This window comes from Empidonax traillii, unplaced genomic scaffold (assembly GCF_003031625.1).
Source record: "Empidonax traillii isolate 1590-97213 ecotype Southwest subspecies unplaced genomic scaffold, ASM303162v1 scaffold19:size3308961, whole genome shotgun sequence".
In the NCBI taxonomy this organism is placed as follows: domain Eukaryota; kingdom Metazoa; phylum Chordata; class Aves; order Passeriformes; family Tyrannidae; genus Empidonax; species Empidonax traillii.
Window position 1 is genome coordinate 874774 of NW_020955212.1, and position 22241 is coordinate 897014.

The 22241-nt window shown below is 40.7% G+C and overlaps 1 protein-coding gene across 4 annotated transcripts; it reads left to right on the forward strand.

Moving 5' to 3' along the window:
• The first annotated feature begins 210 nt into the window (after positions 1-210).
• On the forward strand, positions 211-21384 carry ENTPD3 (ectonucleoside triphosphate diphosphohydrolase 3). 4 transcript variants are annotated; one of them, XM_027897410.1, is made up of 12 exons: positions 211-383; positions 838-889; positions 3532-3609; positions 3896-4016; positions 8239-8356; positions 11734-11884; positions 12658-12817; positions 14894-15124; positions 15561-15833; positions 15927-16037; positions 16535-16672; positions 18860-21384. In XM_027897410.1, exons 4-12 carry the CDS (start codon positions 3897-3899, stop codon positions 19091-19093), a joined length of 1536 nt encoding a protein of 511 aa, XP_027753211.1. In that variant the 5' UTR covers positions 211-383; positions 838-889; positions 3532-3609; position 3896; the 3' UTR covers positions 19094-21384. The 4 variants fall into 4 exon arrangements, with proteins under 4 accessions (XP_027753211.1, XP_027753196.1, XP_027753203.1 ...); XM_027897395.1 differs by lacking the exon at positions 3532-3609; XM_027897402.1 differs by lacking the exons at positions 211-383; positions 3532-3609 and having other exon boundaries at positions 775-889.
• Positions 21385-22241: the final 857 nt, after the last annotated feature.

The following is a 22241-nucleotide window of genomic DNA, read 5'->3' on the forward strand; positions in this document are numbered from 1 at the left end:
GGAAGTAGGGCACCCCGGGCCCCCTGCCAGCCCCGCTGCCCCGGCGCATCCCCGCGGGCAGAGCCGCGCTCCCGCTCCCCCCCGCATCTCCCGGTGCGGGGACGCCTCGGGTGCGTCCGCCCGCCGCAGATCTCCTCCCTCCGCTTCAGTCAGTTCAGCCGGATTTTATTTATTTTTTTTTTTTTTAACCTGCACTTGTTTTTTGTTTGTTTGTTCTTAATCTATTTGGAAATACAGGGTCAGAGGGCGGGCAGCCACCCAGTGACTCCCCACAGCCCGCCTCCCCATCCAGCCCCCGGGGAGAGAGGCGCTCGCAGCCGCCACCGCCCCGCTCCCGTCACTCCTCATCCCGGGACAGAGCGGGGAAGCCGCGGCTTACAGAGGTAGGTTGGGATGCGGCGGGGGGGCCGGGGGATCCCCGGATCGGGGACCGGGCTGAGGTGAGGGGCTGGGCGCCTGCCACCCCAGCTCTCGAGGCAGGGGCGTCGCTCTGTCTCTGCGCCGTTTTCGGGGGGGATAACGGGGTGTTCTCGCAAATCATAATCGTCGTGTGAAGAAGGTTTCCCCACTCGGGACTGCAGTGACCTGAAGGAAAGCTCCACTCGCAATTTTGGGTCCATGTACTTATATTTACTTAATTTCTCCTCTGAAGGGAGGCGTGTGAAACCTCCTCAAAAGTTTTCATCGTGGGGTTTAAAATGCTGTGGTGTTTTGGTTTTGTTTGGTTGTTGGGGTATTTTGTTGGTGTTTGTTTTTGTTTTTGTTTGTTTTTTGCCAGCACTTAAAACATTTACCCATCGACTTCCTCTGAAATGATAACGTGTTTGTATCCCTCAGGTTATAGTGTGAAGAAATAGAGTGCTTGCATACCCACCCTACAAACAAACAGGTCAGTACCTAAAGCAGATGGACTTAATGCTTCAAGTAACTTGGGAAAGGGAATTTCAGCATATAATATGCACAGTCATTTTTACAAGTGTGCGTTTAACTTAGTTAAAATGTTGGTGGCATGAAGAAGTTGAATCCATTTTTGTTTCCAGGCGGGAATTCCTTTTGCTTGCAGGTGAGGTGTAGAAAGTGATCCTTCCACTGTGCTCCTGTGTGGCCCAGTGTACTTAAATGGGTATGGAAAATATGTATTTATGCTGTTTCTTGCTTCAGGATGATGTTGTTTTAATACTGGAATGCAACTGCTTCTTGATACTCCATCAGTGTCTTTTAATTGGCTTTTTGCCAACAAGTGCGCAGTGATAGCACGAGTTTCTTACCTTGCAACTCTGTTTAAAACATGGAGTGAATGAAATCTTCTCTCTGGTATCTCTACAGAATTTCTTGAATGGGCAAGTAGAAGTGCATTGCCTGGTACATAAGTGAGTCTTAGATGAGTGTAGCTAAAAGCAAACACAGCCCTGTGCTTCTGACCCAGTTATGTGGCAAGATAGCAAAGGTGTCAGCTGTTTGATGACTTCACACGGGCATGGACTGTGAGGTGTCCTTTTGATACACAGATTCATGATTTACAGATTATCTCTGATGAAATAGTCTCTACTGCCGATGGGACAAGATTGGATGAGGAATGTCTTAAGGGATCTGCCCTTACCTTATGTGCTTCCTGTCATTTTTGAAAAGAGAAATCATCTACGATGAAGACAAATCCCAGTACCAGGGAAGCACATGAGAAATTCAACAAACCAGGATTACAGATGCAGCAGAAAATATTTAATCAGTCATGACTTTAGTTTTAATGGTCTAATAGTTATTACTGCTTTGCTTTTTAGTAATGCTTTAGTTTTTCAAAGAGTCATTTGCCCTGAGTGTTTTTCCTTTGATGATAACTTATTTTTTTCCAGCACTGAACATCAGTGCTTTGATCCAGGAGTGACTGGTATACATTAGGTGGCAAGCATAATTCTCTTTCAGTCACTTTACAATTATGGATATATCCTTGTACAATTGAAAACTAAAGAGAAAGACTTTTTCTCCCCCTAAAGTATTTTATCCAGATGGTTATTCATAAACATAGTTAAATGCAGTTAAAATCTTCTGTCTCTCTTCAAAAATGAATTGATCTGTATAAATACTTCCAATTAGTATGCCTTGACATCATCTGCAGGTTACAGTTGTAGGTGTTCACATATTTTCTAATAGTAAAAGAAATATTCTACCATTTATGCATCGTGAACATGATGTTTGAATGCACCAGGATAGTAAAACAATGAACAGAATTAAATGGATCGCCAGTGTGGCTGATAATTTTCTCTTAAAACTGACCAATGATTACGATAATAAAGCTATTACCAAGCCAAGAAAGAACTGGAGGGGTAGATAGGCAGTTAACAAGGAGCCCGTAGGGATTTAGAAAAGGGAGTTACCGGGTGTAAAAATGATGGTTTGGAAGTGAGTTGTGTCAGACTGAAACGAAGAGTTTCCAAAAGCCAACCTGAAATAGTTTTCACAACAGAAATAGCAAGACAAGGAAGAAAAGCAGTAGAATTGGACAAAGCTCAGTGTGAAGCCAGTCCCTGAACAAAACAAATTTCATTCTTTTTTGAATGTGAACGTAGATGTTGGACCATGGGTACACAGGCTGAAAAACCCATGGGGTTTAGAAAATGGAAACTGTGTGAAAGAATTTGTCCTGCCTTCTCCCTGTGGCCCTGGTTGGAGCTAAGGAGAAGACCACGTGTTGCAGGTACACTGGGGCTCACCCAGTGTGCTCTGGCCGTGGACTGTAGACCCCCTTTAAGCTCCTGCGCTCAGGACAGGTTGGCACTGACGATTCCTGAAATTGCTGAGCAGTCACTGGTATATTCTACTGTCAGTATGGAAGAATTAGGAGTTGGGAGTCAGGGTTGATCATGCCAGGCTAAGTTGATATTTCTGTGCCAAAACAAGTGGTTTCTGAAATGAGAAAGGCAGGAAAGTTCTCTTTGTGTTCCTCTGACACTTCTAAGCTTGCCATCTCCCACCAGCTGCCTCTTTTCCTCCCCGACAGCTGTGAAGTGTAAGGATTTTTGGTATGTGGATTGCCAGTATTCAGAGGTTCTGAATGGCCTCTTGGGGTTAAGAGCTGTCTGCTCAGGGACATAGGAAATTAAAGGATGAACAGAAATGATAGGAAACCTAAACCACATTTGAATCCTAGGAAACTTTTCTAGAGGATACAAACATATAAATAGCTTTATCATTAGTATGCGTGTTTCATGTCACCTTTGGGTTTGTCCAACATGACTGTGTTAGATTTACTTGGATTTAGTAACTTTGCATCACAAAATATTTGCGTTAAACTGTATTTTATATGCAGTGCAGAGTGATAAAAATAGGTTCCACATTAATATGCACACATTTTTCATGAGTTAGTAGACAGATGCCTACTTTAATGTTCTTAAAACCTCTTTTTTTTTTTTTTTTTGCTGAAGCAGCTTGTATCTCTTAAAGACACTGATCTTGCATCTCTGGCAAAAACATCTAGCTGCACTCAGCAGCCTCCATCGTTGTGTCTACATGGCTGTGGTTGTGTCTGTGTTGTAGAATCACATGGGATCTTTGAGTGTGCACTAGCCCCAGCCTGCCCACCCACTGCTTGCATTTCCTGAGGCATGGGAGATAGTGAGCATGCATCTACATGTAGGCACTGTGGAAAATGAGCAGACTGAACGTGAAATCTGGCATCGTTAACATGACAATACAGACACAGCTCTTCTAGACAATAAGAGGTAGTGGTTGCAAAATACGAGGCAGTTCTTGAGGAGAAGACAGAATTTTCATATAGTATAATCTGGTTGATGAAAGGAGATTTTATGAGTTTCAGCTGATTCAGGGTTTCAGGCTTTAAGACAAAATCGCTGAATCTTTTCACATTTCTTAAGTGTTTTTTCCCTTTTTGTTGTTACAGGATGCTCACCAGAACCCCAAGTGTTGTTGCCCAAGTGTTCCTTTTTCTAAGCATAGTTCTTGTCATTAGTATTGCAGTGATTCAGATAAATCAGCAACAGATCCTCTCCCCAGGGCTTAAGGTAAGTCTTAGAATACCTCAGGAAGGAGAACAATGTTTTGAACTGATATTTAATTTAATGTGCCTTTCTAAACTAATTTTTATGGCATGATTCAAATGAGCTCACTGCCATAAATTAATGTTTAAACACATCTTTGTCATGGGAAAACTGAATCTGAGAGAAAAGGAGAATTGGTCAAGGGTCAGTGGCAAAGGAGGAAAATCATTCCTTGATTCCCTCTCTGTGATGCCTGTCACACAATGTCTTCTCCAAGACTGAAAGGCCAAATGAGGAAAACATCTCATGCCTTTTTTTTATCTTTGCCAGAGTTTGGAAGTAATTTTAAAGTAATTTAAAATAATTTTGAAGTGGGAAATACCCAGAGTTTAAATTTTTCCCCCATGCACAGTTGTGAAGTTTATGCTGACGTCTTTGCAAACTGCTCCTGTGTACCAAAAGCATTTTAAGTTTTTAAGGGTTTTAAGGGTTTTAAGTGTGCGCTTCGTGATCTGCCACATGTTGGAACCTGCTGGATATTAAAAGAAGCAAAGTAGTTTCATGAAGGGGGGCAGATCAAGCTGAGAAAGACAAACTAAAATACTCAGAAGTTCAGGCTTTCCTTGCTGTTGGAACCCGTGTGCAGATTCTTCAATGAGAGATGTATACAACTGAGGACAAAACTGTAGAAATTACCCTTACAGAGAAGCTGTGCAGTCTGGCATTCTGAGTTCTGTTTTTTTCCCACGATCCTCTTGCCAGATTCTTCTTTGAAGTCTTTTCTACCTTTCCATCTGCTTGTGTATTTAACTGGGTAGTTCACATACTGATAGCAATAGGGTAATGCCTCATTACACTTCATGGGATTATGAACACCTTTGGCTTTGTCTGAATCATCTGGTGGTGTATGAGTCAGACAGTGGGATAAAACTGTATTCTAATACCCGTTTTATGTGTTTGTGTGATGTGGCAGGGACTGTGTGCTGGGATCTTGCATGGGAACACAGTGCCTCAAGTATACGTTCTGTTGTACCCCAAACTGCTGCTTGCAGCAGCCCTACATCCCACCAGTTTTTGTGCAAGGCGAGACTGGACTGACGTGCATCCCAGCTGAAGCCAGGACAAGGCTGAAGCCACAATCTAGAAGACAGCCTACACATCTCTCGTGTTTGTCATTAATTCAGTTTCACATCCAGAATGATAAAACTGCTTACGTTACTCTTTGAGGAAACATTGGAACCACCTTGACTAGCTGGAGCTGTTTTAGCAGTGGAGGTCTGCTTACTGTATCACAACAGCTTTATGGCTGGCTCTAGAGGAAGACTAGTGGTTCCTCTACCAGGTGTGCCTTGGCTTTGAACTTGGTTTTGGGCTCTAAGCCTGCTAATGCAGGGGATATGGAGGACCCTGTGTTTGATTCTTGAGACGCTGAGTAGTCCTCAGTGGATGATTAACACTCTCAAGAAATAATTCTTCAGGAGCAGAGGGAGGACCTGTGCATGTGTGAAACCCTCCAGTACCTGGTTGATATGATGGAGCCAGAAAATGGCAGTCTCCTGAAGTTAATGGCTGATTAAAATTAAATATGGCAACAACACAATGTAGACAGGCTTACTCTTTTTAAATGGCCTTGTTCTTCTGTTACTACTCTGTGTTATCTGTGGCATACAAGCTGTTTCCCAGGATGTATGTTGAGGGAGTCCATTGTGCCACGAGATGAATTATCTGCTATGGCCACTGATGTTTTAAAGTGTTGTTGCAAAATTTAATTATTTTAGTTCCTTGGTGGTTGGGTTATCTGAAGACTGAGCCAGTGATTTGTGAAGGAAGGGCCTGAACCAGGCGCATGAGGCTGGGGCACTGAAAGAACTCATGACTCACTGACACACACCATGAAGTCAGAGAAGTGATGAAGAGAGAACAGGCATCCTTAGTGACACAGTTTGTGGAGAAGACTGGAATTGTAAATAAAGCTAGCTCTGAGTGTAATGAGCCTTTGTACTGGTAAAAAAATTGTCTACTGATGTTTTGTGAGTCCTGATGAAAAAAAAACCCCACACCTTTATTATCATATTTTTCTTTAAATTGCCTTTCCAGGCACTTTACACCTAAATTTCTACACCTAAATTTTTCAGGTCTCTTTTGGCTTTTAGGAAGAGTTTTGCCTTGTTTGCGGATGTTATACTTGATTAAAAATTGTTAAAGCATACGTAGCTGAATTGAAGTGCTCTTCTAGTATAAATCCACTTTTGTGGCCTCCATCTTTCCTGTAATTGGTTTAGCTTGTTAGCTTCTCTTGGCAGTTTTCAAGGGGATTGGAAGGCAGGTGAGCCATCATAACTGTGCCTGCTGTAAGGCTTTGTGCATCTCTACATCCTTCTGTGGGTATAGTGTTCAGACTGAGAAGGTGATTAACCCTTGTTGCTGCTTCTCTATTGGGATTACTACGCAAAGCCATTCATATGAATATCCCTTGTATGTTTGGGCCACAACCAGAGTGGTTGAGTGAATAGCGTGAAACTGCCTCAGAAACAGTGTAGGTAGTTGTCACTCACACTGGTAGCTCTGCGAGCAGGAGTGCCCTACTGCCTTTTCCTTAAGGTCACTTTTCCCCCTCCCCTTTCTCCTTTTTTCTTCTTCTGGGCTAGAAAACAGAATACTGAAACTTCTCTGGGTTAAAATTGTTTCCCTGTTTTGTCTGATGAATCTATTCCATTCCATTATCTCCCAGCTCTACTTGGGCATGATAGTTAGCCCTAAAAGTAGCAAAGTTAAAAGCTTATGGTTTTCAGTTTGAGCTGACAGAGACTAGATTTAATTAACAGCCCTTGAGCAGATTGACCATTACTGTATTATGTACCTCCAGAGTGCTCATCTCTCTTCCGAGGAGGGGGAATACACTCAAATTTTCTTTTGCTAAAGTAGTTACTGAAACAGAACCTGATCATGCAGTGGTTTGATAGTATCTGTTGAGCCTTTCATCTTCCAGTGGATCAAGGTAAATATCGTCTGCATAAATATAAATGAAATTTTCATTACCTTACAGTCCTCTATGAAACAGACTGGACTGGTATTGCTGGTATTGTTTGGGGGCCTGGAGTTTGTAGGATTACAGTAGAAGCTGGGAACTAATCAGGTGTGGAAGCTGAATGGCTTGCCACCTAAAGCAGTGATCTTTCTTGGTCAGACTGAGGCTCCTGGGGGAGGCAGTGGGATGAAATTTATCAGCCTACTACAGGGGCTCTTACCGCTTTCCAGCCAGACAGCTGCTCTTACTTTTCTGTATTGTCAGGCTCCTGGGCATCTGTCTGTTTTGAAAGAAAAAAGGTTGTCAGAGAAAACTGCACTGTGTGACTCCTACCAATTAGATGACTTTGGAAGAGAGGGGCAGCTTAATGTACTATCAAGGATCATAAAGAGATTAAGCAAAATTTCAGTTTTCTTCCCTTCATGAGATTGCCTTCCCAGCTGCTACAGTTTTCTGCTGTCATAAAATATGGGAAAGGGGGAGAGACTTGTCAGGTGAGCAGTGGGACAGGATGGGGAAACCTGTGCTTTAATTCCACAAAGACTCCAACAGACCTGGGGCAAGTAATTTAACTCTTTCTCGTTTATTTCATAAATAATCATGAGCTAATATTGATTCTCTACTGTTTGTTGACTCATACTCCAGCACAGCTTGTTCTCCGAGGCAATCTCTAAGGTGGACTGCCTAAACCACTCAAAGGGAGAGGTTTATGGAGCAATTAGAAAAAACCCAGGCTTGTTACATCATTCTTACTGTCGACTGTTGTGTACTTTACCTCTTTGCTTGTAGCTTTATAGATCCCTTGTGCGTCCTTGAATCTAAAGACTGTGCTTAGGTATCAAACCCTTCAGTGTTCCAGACTGGGATAACAGGAAATGAACTTGCTGCAAAATCAGGTCCTAGCACAGTGTAAGATATCTGTGTCTCAGTGTGGATTTTGAACCTGATGCTGAAAGGAGATGAGCATTCTCCAACCCTGCTGAATTAATTAATGAAGATGCGTAGTATGTTCTTTGGTTTGCAGCCAGATTCATTCTGTGCTTGGCTGTTGGATTCATGCCTAAGCGCCTAACACTAGAATTAATCTCTCTTGTAAATAATACACTGTGCATGCATTTACCAAAGTGTTTGGTGGTGCAGTGAAGTACATCTGCATATGGGCATTTAAGCTGTCACTGTTTGTTTCTTCATCTAATGTATTATTTTTTTTCTCCCCAGTATGGAATAGTCCTTGATGCTGGTTCCTCTCGAACCACAGTCTATGTCTATGAATGGCCAGCAGAAAAAGAAAATGACACAGGAGTTGTAACCCAAACCTTCAAGTGTAATGTGAAAGGTGAGCTCAAGTGGTAGTTCCTCATTTTTTTCTAGCCTCACTTTTACTGTTTTTTTTTTTTTTTTTTTTTTTTTTTTTTTTTTCTTTTTCCCCTGTGTTCCCTTTTCAGTGCTGGGGAGTGAGAACTGTTAAGGCTATGTCTATCTCTGTCAGCATTAGTTCTTTTCCTACTGATAGAGCAGGATGCTCTAATCATTGTAACAGAGAGAGGAAATTATAGCTAAACTTGATTTACTTCCTTGCAGTGTACGAGCAGTGCAGACAGAATTCAACCTGCAGAGAATCAGGACCTATAAATGTTTAGTCCTTGTGTTTCTTCAAAATAAGAGTAAAAAATATATTTTAAAATAGCTTGGAATAAAAAGCATTTGAGAAGAACGGGGAATCTAAGCCTTGTTAGATGTTAGCCGTTAATTAAGTTTCTCCATATTACAGAACTGGGAAGTGTCTAATCAAGTTATCAAGTAAAATAGGTAAATTGGCAGAACAGTTTGTGACAGGAGACTTGTACCAATTATGCAGGTCTGGCCCTTGGCTCAGGAAGACCTGTAGCTGTGCACTGCTAGAAGGTGTCCCACAGGCACCACTGGCTCCCTGCCTTGTCTTTTATCTGAGGTTTTGAACTGATTCCTTGCAGACAGGCTAGGCTGACTTTTGCTCACACTCCAGTATGGTGAAGTATTAGTTCTAATGGCTTTTTGTGGGTTCCTTCATAGCAGCTTTGGAAACTCTTAGTCAACTTCAGTGACATTTGAGTAAGCTTTCAGAGATACAAAAATTCCACACATTTTGTGAAGACAGATGGCCAGGTAAGGGAAGGAAATCCCTTATTAAATAGTAGCTAATCCATAAGGGATTTCTGCAGGAAGCCAAACTTAGAAAATTATGCTACTTTCAGTTAAATGAGCTTTAGATTATCCTCCTAAGACGCTGGCTTTAGCACTGACTTTGTTTAGTGTACTGATTTGGGTTTGCAAGTTGGGTTAGAGGAGAAGGTGGGGCATCTTAGGCATTTCAGTGCAGTTTTTTTGATCTCTGATAGTAACTGTGGTATTCCAAGAGAATTTTTTCTTTCTGTCTCAGTCGTGATCTCACAAAATCTTGCATTCCTCTTTGTGTCTGGAAATAGATGTTGGGGATGTAGCCACAGATGCCCATGAGTAACTAGGAGTAGAAGGCAACGGTTTCTTAACAGCACCAACATTTCCATCTTCAGGATTAAATATATGTCTGGACATTCTTAGTGGTTTTTGAGCAAGGAAAGGAAGGCAAGTGTAACAGGAACAGAAGTAATGCATTGTCGTGTCTCTGATGATGTGTCCTTACAGCCTGCTGGAATGGTGAGGGGTACATTCTGCTAGCTCATGTCTTGTCTCATTAGAAATGTTGCATTTACGAATTCTGTTGTGAGAAAAATGAGCAGACAAACTGCATTTTTCTTTTTCATGAAAAATGACACAGGAGTGCTTTGTTAATTTGTTTTAATTGGTTTAGATTTTGTTCTGCCTCAGGGGAATACAAAAAATTGCAAAATGGAGGAGTCCAAATCGCTGTGAACTGTTTAGGTCCATGGCCTTAACCACGGTCAACCAAAGTGCTCCTCATCTTCCAGTGTACAAATTCACCAGGGTTTACTCTTTTAGTCTAGGATAACTCTGCACTGGAAGAGGCAGAGGGTTCATGGGAGAGGTCCCCAGCTAATCTGTGGGCAACAGTGGTGAACACATCTGTCAGTGTTTCTTTACCAGTGTTTCTTTACCTTCTAACCATAGCCTTGAATACTTAAATTGGAGAATGGTTCTGGGCATACTGAGATGCAGACTTTTTTGTACCTACTGAACTTCGAAGGTCAAATGACCAACTAGTCTATAAGTTCTGTGGTGGTTTGGTGATTTCATTCCTGCCTGTATGAGGTACCTCTGCCCCTGTGTGCAGGAACCAGCCCCAAATCAAAACCCTTTCTATACAGTGCAGTTAATCTGGCCTAGAAAGGCTCTAAGCATGGGCAAAGCAGTCCAGAACAAAATGGTCACTGCCTTATGACCTGCTCTGTCTGAACACTGGAGGATGGTTTCTGCTACCAAGGGAGTGTGAGGCCACAGCAGCTGCTGAGGATGTAAAACAGCACTTGCTGCTCTGTTTTCCTCTGATAACAGCATTTCTTCCAGCTTGACGCCTGTTTGTGCCAGACTTAAGACTTTTAGAAAGTCTTACTCCAGAATCAGGGCTGTGAATGTCTAATAGTTGAATGATAATGTTTAAGTTCATAGGGTCAAAAAAGGGGTTGTGGAGTGTGAAATCTGTGAAGTCTTAAATTTTTTTTCTCTGTTTTTATCGATGCAATATAACTAAAAATAAATGGTTTCTCATTTTAACTCAGTAAGAGCCACCTTTTGCTTAGCTTGGGATCAGGTTGTGCAAGAGATGGCTGTTACAGGAGAAGTAGATAGAGTTCAGATAGAGTTGTTCTCTGTGAGGCAGGGGCTTTATGGGAATGCCTGGATTTCTCCCAGTGCAACTTTCTCAGCCACGGAATTTTAGTAAGGAATGTTTTTATTCACACCCAAGCTGAGCCTGAACAAGTTGAGATCCTCCTGGTTCTTGGAATATTGAGCAAGGCAGGAAAGACTTTGATGCTAATTGTTCAAATAGTTATGCCTTATGCAGTATGGTGTAACTCTCATTCCTGCTTTTTGAAGGCTTTGGAAATCTGGAAAGCTGTTCAGTGTTCATTTTTGAAAACTCTGGAAATTTGGAAAGCTGTTTAGTAGTTCATGCACCAGTGCAGATTTGTACCTCTGTGAATTCAAGAGCCATTTCTATGCATCTTGAAATTTCATCAACAGTTCCTTACAGAAGCTTTTTCATTTTATTTTCAGTTGAGAGCAGTGAGTTTTAGAGGTGCCATGGTGTCCATGACAGTTGTGGCAAACCAGATTAGAAAATCCTTGTCTTAGGTTGTGGAAGGAGGGGTTTTCTATACTTCAGCAGATCAGAGAAATTTTACATCCATTAGACATGCTATTTTCTACAGCATCTGCCACAAGTAAACCTATTTTCCTGGTGAGTACAGCACTGCTGTCATTGGGTTGTTATGTGGGTATACTGTACATCTTATTCATGGTACTATAGGGTTGTCTCTACACACACACAGAAATACAGGCAGGCAGTTTGCAAGTGTCTTTTCTGTCTCACACAGCTGAGACAGTCACTACATTGTTTATTCCATAAGCACTCCTAGTTTTCAGCCATCCTACCCCCTGTTTGCAATTCCAGGGTGGAAGGGTTAAATCTCCTTCTCTTAACACCTGTTTGCTAATTGGGCTAATTTGTAGTTGGCAAAGCAGAACGAAATCAATCTACTTGTTCTCTTTTAGGCCCTGGTATATCCAGCTATGAGAGTAGCCCTGGAGCTCTTGCCAAGCCTTTTGATGACTGTCTGAATAAAGTCAAAGAGAGAATACCAGCTCATCTGCATAAAAACACTTCTGTTTATCTGGGGGCTACAGCTGGCATGAGACTGCTGAGGTATGGCAGAAACTTGAACTCCTCTGTATGCATACTAGCATAGCAGTTTGTGAAAACAGAAAGTGAAAAATGTACTGGATGCATTTTTACCCACTGGAAATTGGCCATCCCAAAAGAAAATGGAACCCAGCCAATTTAATTTAATTAACTTTTTTGATAGGGAAAGCGGCTCTGCATAAAATTCCTCTGTTATGCTGTATTGAAAAGAAATGCCTACTTTATTTTGGAGAAGGCAAGAGTTCAATTTTCTCTTTCACATCTGTCTTGAAATACAATGTTATATAAACAGATAATGTTTGTGCACGTCCATGGGCAGCAAAGGCAGATTGAAGCTAGACACTGCAGAGCTTTCTGAGTGTGGAGGGGATGTGATGTGGATCTTGGGGTCTGTCCATGGCTTTAGCCCTGCCACAAACTGGCTTTTTATATTTGTTCTGTGGTGAAACATAGTGGGAAGAAAGGTTCCAGGACTGTTTTAACTAGCAGGTGTCATAAAAGCACTCAGTTCGCAAAAAATAAAGAAACTAAAAATAAGAAACAAAACACCCATGAACTTTTATGATAATGAGTGAAGTTTGTACATAGTGGGGGAGTTGCTCACTGAAACGATGCTGGATACATGGCTATTCCCTATCATAAACTCCCCCTTTAGGTAAACAGTGTCTAAGGTTTCTTTTATTAGGTTATTACAGGAGTTTTCTTGAGTTGCTAGTCAGTAAACGTGAAATTGCCTTTCCAGATGCTCAGTGTCTCGTGTTTTGTGAATTGCTTAGGTTGCAAAATGAATCGGCAGCCAATGAAGTCCTTGCAAGCATTCAAAACTACTTCAGAGCACAACCTTTTGAATTTAGGGGTGCGCAAATCATAACTGGGCCAGAGGAAGGGGTGTATGGATGGATAACGGCCAACTATTTAATGGGCAATTTCTTAGAGGTGTGTGGAAAAAACTGCATGCTTTTCTTTTCACTCTTTCTCTCTTAGAAATGAGAAGTTTGAGAGGACATGCCTGTTAAAACGTCATAGTGTTGTGACTTCTGTTTTGCACTGAAATTTCTAACAGGGTCTTTTTGTGTCAGTAATAGAACAAAGCAAACATAAAGACTATGTTGTTACAAGAATGTGATATGGCAAAGGCAAAATTGTCGATACTCACAAAAAAGAGCTCTTCCCTAAATGACATTGGGTGCCTTACCTTTCAGAAGCAAAAAGTTAGATTGCCCTTAAATGCATTGGTATGTGAAGTGTGTGACGGGTGTTGATTGTCTTCTCGGTGGTGCCAGCTGAAGATGTTCTCTTCTGCTTTTCTGTGACTTCCTTGGGTGGTTGTTGTTCTTGCAGCCCTACTAGTGAAGGACCTGCACAGCTTAGGAGGTCTTCAAATTGTTTGGAAGTGTTGGCTTACTTGTCTTAAGCAGACAAGAGTGTTTGAAGCACTGAAGGTGGTTAAGTTGATGTGGCCAAATATGCCTCAGCTGAGCTAGAAATCATTCATACACAGTTCGTTCCAAAACTGCTGAAAAGCTGCAGGCTATGGAACAGTAGGCTGCGATACCAACTGTCTTGTACAGACCAAGTGATACCAATGTAAAGATACTTAAGCTGTCCTTGAATGTGGAATAGGGTCAGGCAGCAGCCTTCATAGCTGGGAGGTAGTCAAATGTGTTGGAAGGTCCCTTTTTATATGCAGATATTCAGTATAATTTCATTCAGAGTAAAAAATGTACCAATTTGATCAGCAACGGCTCATCTGCATTCCTGGCAAGAGTGTGCTGCCCTTAGCTTTAAATGCACTTCTTCCAGATTGCCTCGCTAGGCTGAAAGAAATTTCAACCAAACTGCTGACTATTCTTAAGCTGTCTTGGTTGAATGTCTCCTATATCAGATCATGGCCATTAAATAAGCAGGAATTACTTGTTGGTGCTTTGAGTGATAGCTCATGATGAATGTGTTGCTGACTTGCAAAGTTAAGAAAAAACAGTATTGGAATCACACATTCTGGAAGTGTTTTTCTTGTGTGCATTTCACGCAGCAAAAAGGGCATCATGAGCTTCAGAGTGGGGTTAGTCTTCTACCACACGAATTTTAATAATCCAAATGGCAAATTCCTACGGCAAATTCAAAAGGACTACTGAATGGACTGCAAAAAGCTGTGAAACTAGTTTAGTCTAGAGAGCTGTTTGAGGAGCTACGTGTGGAATATCAGTAGTAGCAGAGAGAAAATTTCACCATTCTTGTGACAATGAGCTAAGAGTCAAGTTCTGCTAGGGGCTGTTTCTGGGAATTCTTCACTGTAGAATTTTATTATGTTTGCTAGCCTATAAACTTTCTTTTCCCTTCTTGTGTATACATTCATCTCATCATGTTCATTGAATAATACTACATTAAACCTATATTTGGCACTGTGATTTTCAAATACAGAACTTGGGAAATGTTTTGGGCAACAGGGAAAAATGCCAGATGAATGGATCAGATTTATTGCCACTGCAGTTTCAGAGAAGGGAATATGCAGATTAGAGGTCCTTGTTCTTTTGACTTTGATGGAGCTTTCATTTGACTTGTCTGTGTTTTGCACTTTATTTTCACTCTTCTTCTGTGTGATCTCCTAATATTCTTTTCCTTTAGTATTTCTTCTTGCCTTGAAACAAGCAAATCTGCATACTATTTCCATCCAGATTTATTCAAGATCTCATAGGTATCTGAACTTCAGATCGCTACATTCTTGGCTAGACATTGATCTCGCTAGTTCTGTGCTTTGATCATTGTGCTGTCCTGTTGAGTTGAACTATATCTGCATTCCTTTTTCCATCTTTCAAGACCATTTCACTCTGTGAAAGTACATCCCTCTTATGTAAAAATATCTGCATGTTTTCCTCAGAGAGCTACGATTTTTTTGAAAGGGTACAGGACAAAGACAGGAGGAAATCTCAAAAAGTTAAGTAAAGAGTAGAAAAGCTTGAAAGGACAGGAGATGATATTTCTAATTTGTCTTGGTTTTAAATTTACATGTAGAGAAATCTTTGGAGGACGTGGGTCCATCCTTACAGAAAAGAGACTGTGGGTGCACTGGATCTTGGAGGAGCTTCCACTCAAATTTCATTTATCCCAGAGGACTCTCAGGAGCACTTCAATAGCACCTTGCAAGTGAGGTTGTATGGTTACAACTACAATGTCTACACTCACAGCTACCAGTGCTATGGGAGAGATGAAGCTGAGAAAAGGCTTTTAGCATTGCTGCTCCAGGTCAGTTTAAGACCCTTTGCTGTGTTGCTCTTGCAGGTATTCAGTAATTGTCTGAGCAAGTTCTTAGGCTTGTGTTCTCTTTCCTTTGGTGGCGTTTGGAGGCCCCAGTCAGAGCTGTGTTGTGCTTTGTTGTGGACAAATGCACTTAAATTTCATGCAAAGATCTTCATATTTGTTAAAAATTGGTGAGAGTTCTATACCATTTGACAAAAAGGCCTGTAAGTGTTATGCTGATCTTGCCAATGAATTTTTGAGAAAGGAGTTTCTGTGAATTACAGTGATTATCAGTACTGTACTGACTAGTCATGACAGTGAACAAAAATGCATGCATATGTGGTTTGAAAAGATTAGTTAATGTCAAATTAGGTCTTTCTTGCTTTTTAGTAGTCATTATTGTTTGGGGTTTCTTGTGGTTTTTTTTTTTTCTTCCCCCCAGAAATCAAATGCCAGTTCCAGTGTGGATAATCCATGTTACCCTCAAAATTATAATACATCATTAACGATGAAGTACTTCTCTGGCAGCCTTTGTACACAGTCTCTGAGACCAGCAAATTACTACCCAAACCAGCTTGTGAATTTCCAAGGAACAGGAGACCCAGCTCTGTGCCAGGAGATGGTTTCTTTATTGTTTAACTCCACTGCTTGCAGAGACAGAGAAGACTGTCCTTTTAATGGAATAAATCAGCCAAAAGCCAAAGGGAATTTTGTGGTAGGTTTGCAAACACAGCATTTCTTTTTGAGCTTGCTTGGTTTTGATTTCTGTAGTTCTGAAAGTAACCTGTCAACTACTCCCTTTCTATAGGCTTTCTCTGGATTCTACTATACAATTAACGCTTTGAATTTATCTGGGCGCTTTTCCCTAGATGACTTCAATTCAAGTATGTGGTTTTTCTGTTCACAGAGCTGGACACAGGTAAGTGGGTTATTTCTTTGTTTGGTGTTTGGGGTTGTTGGGGTTTTTCTTTTCCTTTTTAAATCTGTAAAAGAGGGCTATAAAAATAAGGTGGACTGGACAAGTGTTCAGAACCTTTCAGATGGTCTGTTTGTTTTTTTCATTGTGCTTCAAACCACGTAGTATTTCTATCATGCTTATCACTTGGACTGCGTTTCAAATTTTCATTTCATACTTTTAACCATGCTCTAGAGGTGACATGCAAAATTTAGAAACCATAACATCCTCAATCTTCAGTGTGCAGTTTTATGTTTATTTTCATTGTTTGCTACATCAGCTATGTGACCGTTAGAGTCTTTCTGAATCTCCATATCTAGTTGTCTATACCTTTACTCAGGGTTTCTAAAAAATGCTACTAAATTCTAACTGGAATCTAAATATTCTCTAGCTACAAAATCTAAAAGCATTTGTTTTTTTCATAATCTACATGTTTTTTTAAAAAAACCTTTTGCTTTCAGCTCCAGTTTATGCTGCCTAAATTTGAAGAAATATATGCTAGATCCTACTGTTTCTCAGCAAATTTCATTTATTATTTGCTTGTACATGCTTACAACTTTAATGCAGAAACTTGGCCACAGATACATTTTCAAAAGCAGGTGAGTAATAGTCATTTTCTCTTACTGTTATTTTAATGCAAAGAAGTTTAGAAGGAGACAGAAGATGCAGCCTACAAAAATAAAATGGTCGTAAACAGCCTTTCTAATTGACTCCCGAATGTTTGGCATCAGACAAAGCCACTTTTCAAGCCTCAGCATCAGTTGCAGTCTGGTTCCAGGGGTCACAGCATTACTTGGAGATGCTACCTAGAGTCTTATGAAGAGCTTTAAGCAAACATTTGAGTTTTAAACATTTCCCCAATTCGCTGTACTTCAACAAATCTCTAGGCAGTGTTGTACCTAAAACACGCCACCAGTCAAGGTCAGTTTGAGCTAGCCCTGCTGAGCTGGACAGGAGAACTCTGCCTTTCTGTCTGCTGACAGAGCCTTGGGGGAACTGGCAAAGCAGGTTTGCAGTCAGTGAGTAGTGCTAAAGCAACTGGGACAGTTTTCATCCGCAGCTGGCTCATCCATCTCTGCCGTAATCTGGTTCTCTGAAATAAGAATGTATTTTGATGGGGTATTGCCTTTCAACTGACAGAGAGAGGAAGCTTACAATATTTGTGTGACAGATGCATTTCCTTCCCTCTCTGCTACTGCACACAGCTTTATTCTAAAACCCTATCCCAGAGTGTCTCTTAACGTCCATATAGTTTGGAAATGCTTCAGCACTTGCATGCAAAACCAACAAAAGAACAGGTTGTAGATCTTTTGTGATCTGTTCTTAACGGCAGCAGATACTGGCAAACTGTGAATGAGAAATCTTAAGCAATGGTTTCTGAACAGTCATATCTACTACTCATGCAGTAAGGAATCAAGTAGGATTTTCTTGCCTTATTTTGACCTCTGGTGGACAACCATTAGCAGCCCTGGAGGAGCTTCCAAAGTTTAGCTGTTCTACCAGGAAAACAGCATAGATCTTACTTTGAGATGTTCATCTGGACTGGCGGTGGGGTGGGTGGATTTGTCTTGATATTTAAAGGTATATTGTATTGTCTCCATGAAAAACCACCTTGGTCCATCTGACCTCTTTGCTTATGTGTTGTATTCCAATTTCTTTCTGTCAGTTAAAGAATAGATATTGGGATGTACACAGCTGCAAAAAGGACCAAATACAATCAGTAGCTGACAGCTTGGAAGGTGGTGCAAGCCCTTTGAAAAGGAAAACAACCTCTGTTTAGTGTAAACCAAATACATATCTTGTAGGTGGCTCTCCAAGCTAGCCCTTGTTTAGTGAGTTCCACCAAATTCTCTTTAAATGCTCCCTGATCCCCCCTTATTTTTTGACTCTGTATAACCATAGTTTTTTAGGAGGGCTGGGTTGTTTTTATTTTTAAATTGTGGTTTGATTTGTAGGAGGCAGTGATATGTATTTATGTCTTTTATATAAATAGGTCACCATTATGGGAGCCTGGGCATGTGGGAGGAGGACAAGGGACACTTTATCTTTGCCCCTTGATCCTGTGCTTATCAAGTGGCAGGATGGTGACTTAATGAAAAGGACAGTGGTAAATTGGTAAATTCTGTTGCTCCAACTAGAAGTGGGGAAAGACAGCAAAGCAGGAGGATCATGGGGCAAATAAAACATACTCCCTTTGCTGTTGTTTGACCTGTTATGAAGTAGTTTTTCACTTATGTTTATTGGTTAAATGGAAGTGCCTAGGATTGGTTCATTTGCAGACACAAAACCAACCACAGAACAAAAGATAATAAAAGGTTCCTGCTTTGGGGACTTCACCCTGGCTTCCTCTTTGTCCGTGTTAGTGGGACTCTTTGTGGTGTTTTTTGTTTGCTTGAACTAAATTATATCCTAGGATGTGGCTAAGGTGAGTTGCTAATTTTAGGAATTGGCACGGCAGTGCTGATTTTTTTGTTTGTTTGTTCAAAGAATGTTTCTTGCACAGAAAATCCCATAATTGGCTGTCTGTATATATACCACACATTCTTATACCCATCCAATACCTTCTTTAGCCCAGTGACCAATTTTAGTATCATCCTCTGGAACTACAAAAAAAAAAAAAAAAAGGGTATTTTAAAAATTGTTCTGTATCTTCTTTGTATATTCCACTAAAGATTTCTCCTTGCTAATTTAAGGGGTGGTTGCCAATATGAGCAGTCAAGCTTTTGGAACCTCTTTCCTTTAACTGAAAATTCCATGGGAATAGGACTCTTCTGTCTTTATTTCAGGTTGGTAATAGCAGCATAGCATGGTCCCTCGGTTACATGTTAAGCCTCACGAACATGATTCCAGCAGAAGGCAAGCTGATCCAATTACCTCTGAAACCTCCTTTGTTTGCTGGGCTCCTCGTCTTCCTCACAGCCACGGCACTGCTGTGTCTCCTCTTCCTTGTTTACTTGTGTTTCGTGTCACATAATCAGAAGAACATCGCTCGTGTTGAACATGTATTCGTTCCACAATGAATGAACTTTACTGAAGGCAAGACAAAGATTTTATAGTGCTATTAAGTAAGTAGGACTTCATTTTGCCCTCCATTTTTCAAAAATAAAGACAAGAAAAATGGCTTCAGGGCCAGAAGCATAAATAGAGAAGAGACACAGAGGAATCTGTGATGTGGTGAACTAAAGTGCTCTTGAAATATTTTGGCAGTTGTTTCTGTAAACCGAATTTGTCCGGTGTGCAGCAGAGAAAAAGTGGGCAGATGTGTCACTTTGCTTTATAAGGGATTACTAGCCTTTTTCTGCCAGGTATTATTTTTTTGGTTATTAACTCTTTGCTAACTGGTAAAGTCAAGTGGTGATGAATTTGATCACAGCATCAATTGTTTAAGATAAAATCAAGTCGGTAGGAATTGTAGGAGGTGGTAACATGGTAGCTGTCCTTGTGTGCAGTGCTGACACGAAAAGCCCTGAAGTAACCTAATTTCTGAAACTGGAACAAGCCCTGAATAATGACAAGAACTGAAAGGAACAACTGCGATAGAATTGTTTTTGTTGCTGTTCCAAACAGATTGATCCCCACAACCAGAATGCCTCTGCTATTGTACATGAGATTTTGCTTTGAGGGTGGAACAAAATGCTTTCATGCTTTAGTAACTGAGCTTAAATTTAAATGTCTCATAGTTACTTGTAGAAGTCACTGGAGTTTTCAGTGTCCTTTTCTCTCTGACTTTCACAGAAATACTTTTGGTATGATCTCATACTGAACCAATGACCTGTATTCCCCACATATTGTCCATCTCAGACAGTTGCAGTCCATACTGATTTGTCATGTACATATTATTTCAGCTGTCTGGATAGAGTCTCAGATCTGGAACCTTCCAACGCATCAACATGTTAAGCCCTTCATTCAAGGCCAAGACAAACAAGAGCCACTCTGCAAGCCTGCAGAACACCTTTTCTGTAGTGGGTTTAGGAACACGTTTCTGAAGCTGCAGTCATGGCTGCATGAGTGCCTTGGTCAGCCTTTCCACTGTCCTGGCCTCAGTGTTCCTCTAGCAGCATTGGGATCTGTCAAACATGTTAACTTCAGAGCTTCCCTAGAAGTGCTGCTGCCTTCATGCATCAATCAGCTGGCTTCCTGGAAAGCCCAGGTGTTCCTGACGAAATCCACTAAATCATAAGACTACAATTTTTTACTCACTGCTTGATTAATTTTTCATGCTCCCGTCCCTTTTACCCACCTATCGTTTGTGTAGCCTTGGTGGTCTTCAGCTGGCTTCTGAAATAACCCTTGAGAAAGTCTCCTGTCACATCCTCTGCCATCTCTTCCCCTCTGTACACTGTTTCTGTTAATTCCTTTTAATATTTTAATAAGATCTGTGAAGCTGCAAGGGGAACAGAATCATAGAATGGTTTGGGTTGGCACATAATGTGTTTTCTATCTCAGTTTCATCTATTCTCCATTCTGATTATGAGATAGGAGAACAGTGGCAGTATTTTTACCCATGAGTAATGTTTTCAATTTCTGTCTTCTATTTCTATATCACCTTCTTACTTATGTTTGGTTGTGGGGTTGGGGTTTTGTTTTTTTCTGTGTTTTTGTTTGTTTGTTTTTTCATAGGCTGACAGATGATTTGAAGATAACTAAATACCTTTTAAATGGAAAAAAGAAGAAAGTCATTTTTCAAGTGGATCAGTAGTGAAGGCTTTGTCCCTTCTGTGTTGGTATACTGCTAAGTCCTGTCAGTCCAATTACTGGAATAACTGTATTTAAAATAAGGCAGAAGGTATTATAAGACATTAAAGTGCTCTGTGGACTCAGAGTTACGTCTTACAAAGTATAAAATTTACTTCAGAATGCAAGGACATTATAGAGGCTGACATGAGATGAAGGCTTTATCTTTTGTATGATAGATTTGTAACTGCAGCTGGAGGGTAAAAATAAAAAGCAGACAGTTGGATGAGAGCATTAAAATGTTTTCTTCAGTTGCCAAATTTTTGTTTAAAAAATGGTATTCTGGAATATTTACTTGCTCTACAAAACTTTTGCTTTGTGAATGGCAAGGACATTCAGATGTAGTTTTACGTAAGTGGAACATTCTTGGAAATTAGTCTATTTAGAGCTGGCAGCTAAAGAACAAATAAATTTGGTTAAAAAATCATTTGGACTTCTAGATATATTGGGAGAGACCCAGCATCTATTCAAAGAATGCCTTCCCTCCGTGAATCTCGTTTTGCTTTTCTAGTAGTTCCCTCTTCTCCTTATGTATATAATCTCCCTCATGTGTCGCCAGGATACCCACCTTCTCCATCGTACCTCTCCTATCGGTTTCAGCTGGGAAAGCCAGGCAGGCCTCAGTGACCACAGCTAACTCTTCCCACCCATCTGAGTTGGAACCAGATCAGTGGGTGCAATATTGTCCTGCCATCTAGAACTGAACAGATCTCTGGGAGAGACTGGGAGGTTAACAGTACTTGGGAATGTGTACAAACCATAGGTTATTTATCTTTTTTATACTGTTTAGTGCCTGCTTATGAAGATTAATAAAAGTAAGTTATGAAACGTTAAGCCAAGTGTGCTTTTTGATTTTTATTGTTTTTTCTCCAGTACCAATATTTTCATTCTTGTAGACAAGCTGTTCTTAATAGAGGAGGAGGAAATCTTTGGAATGGTTTCCTGGGGGGGTGTGGACATTTGCAAGCTGCAAAACTGGTCCTGCAAGGTTCTGGAAAGGACAGGGCTCATTATCTCCAGAATCCATGTTCTCAGCAAGGAAATCCTTGTGGTTAAAACCAAGCCCCTCTTCTAATACTTTATATATTTCTGTCTATCTTAAACACAACTTCTGCTTTTAAACATTCATACATTTTGCTCAGGGTCACTAGTGCTTTCTAAGGCCTTTTTTTTAGATTCGTTGCCATGATGTGAAGCAGGAGTTCCCAGTTATCAAAGAACAGTTGACTGGGATAGAGATTGGTTAGAAAAATAACTGTTGGGCACTGGGAATAAGGATAAGATTATGTAATATGAAAAAACTCACCTATGGAGAAGCAGCAAGAAATTAATCTGCCAGAAGCAAGATATGAGAAATGAAATGCATATGGGTATTTGTGAAAAGTGACAAAACTTCTCGTACAGCAGTATGCAAACCTGACAGAAGCAAGCAGT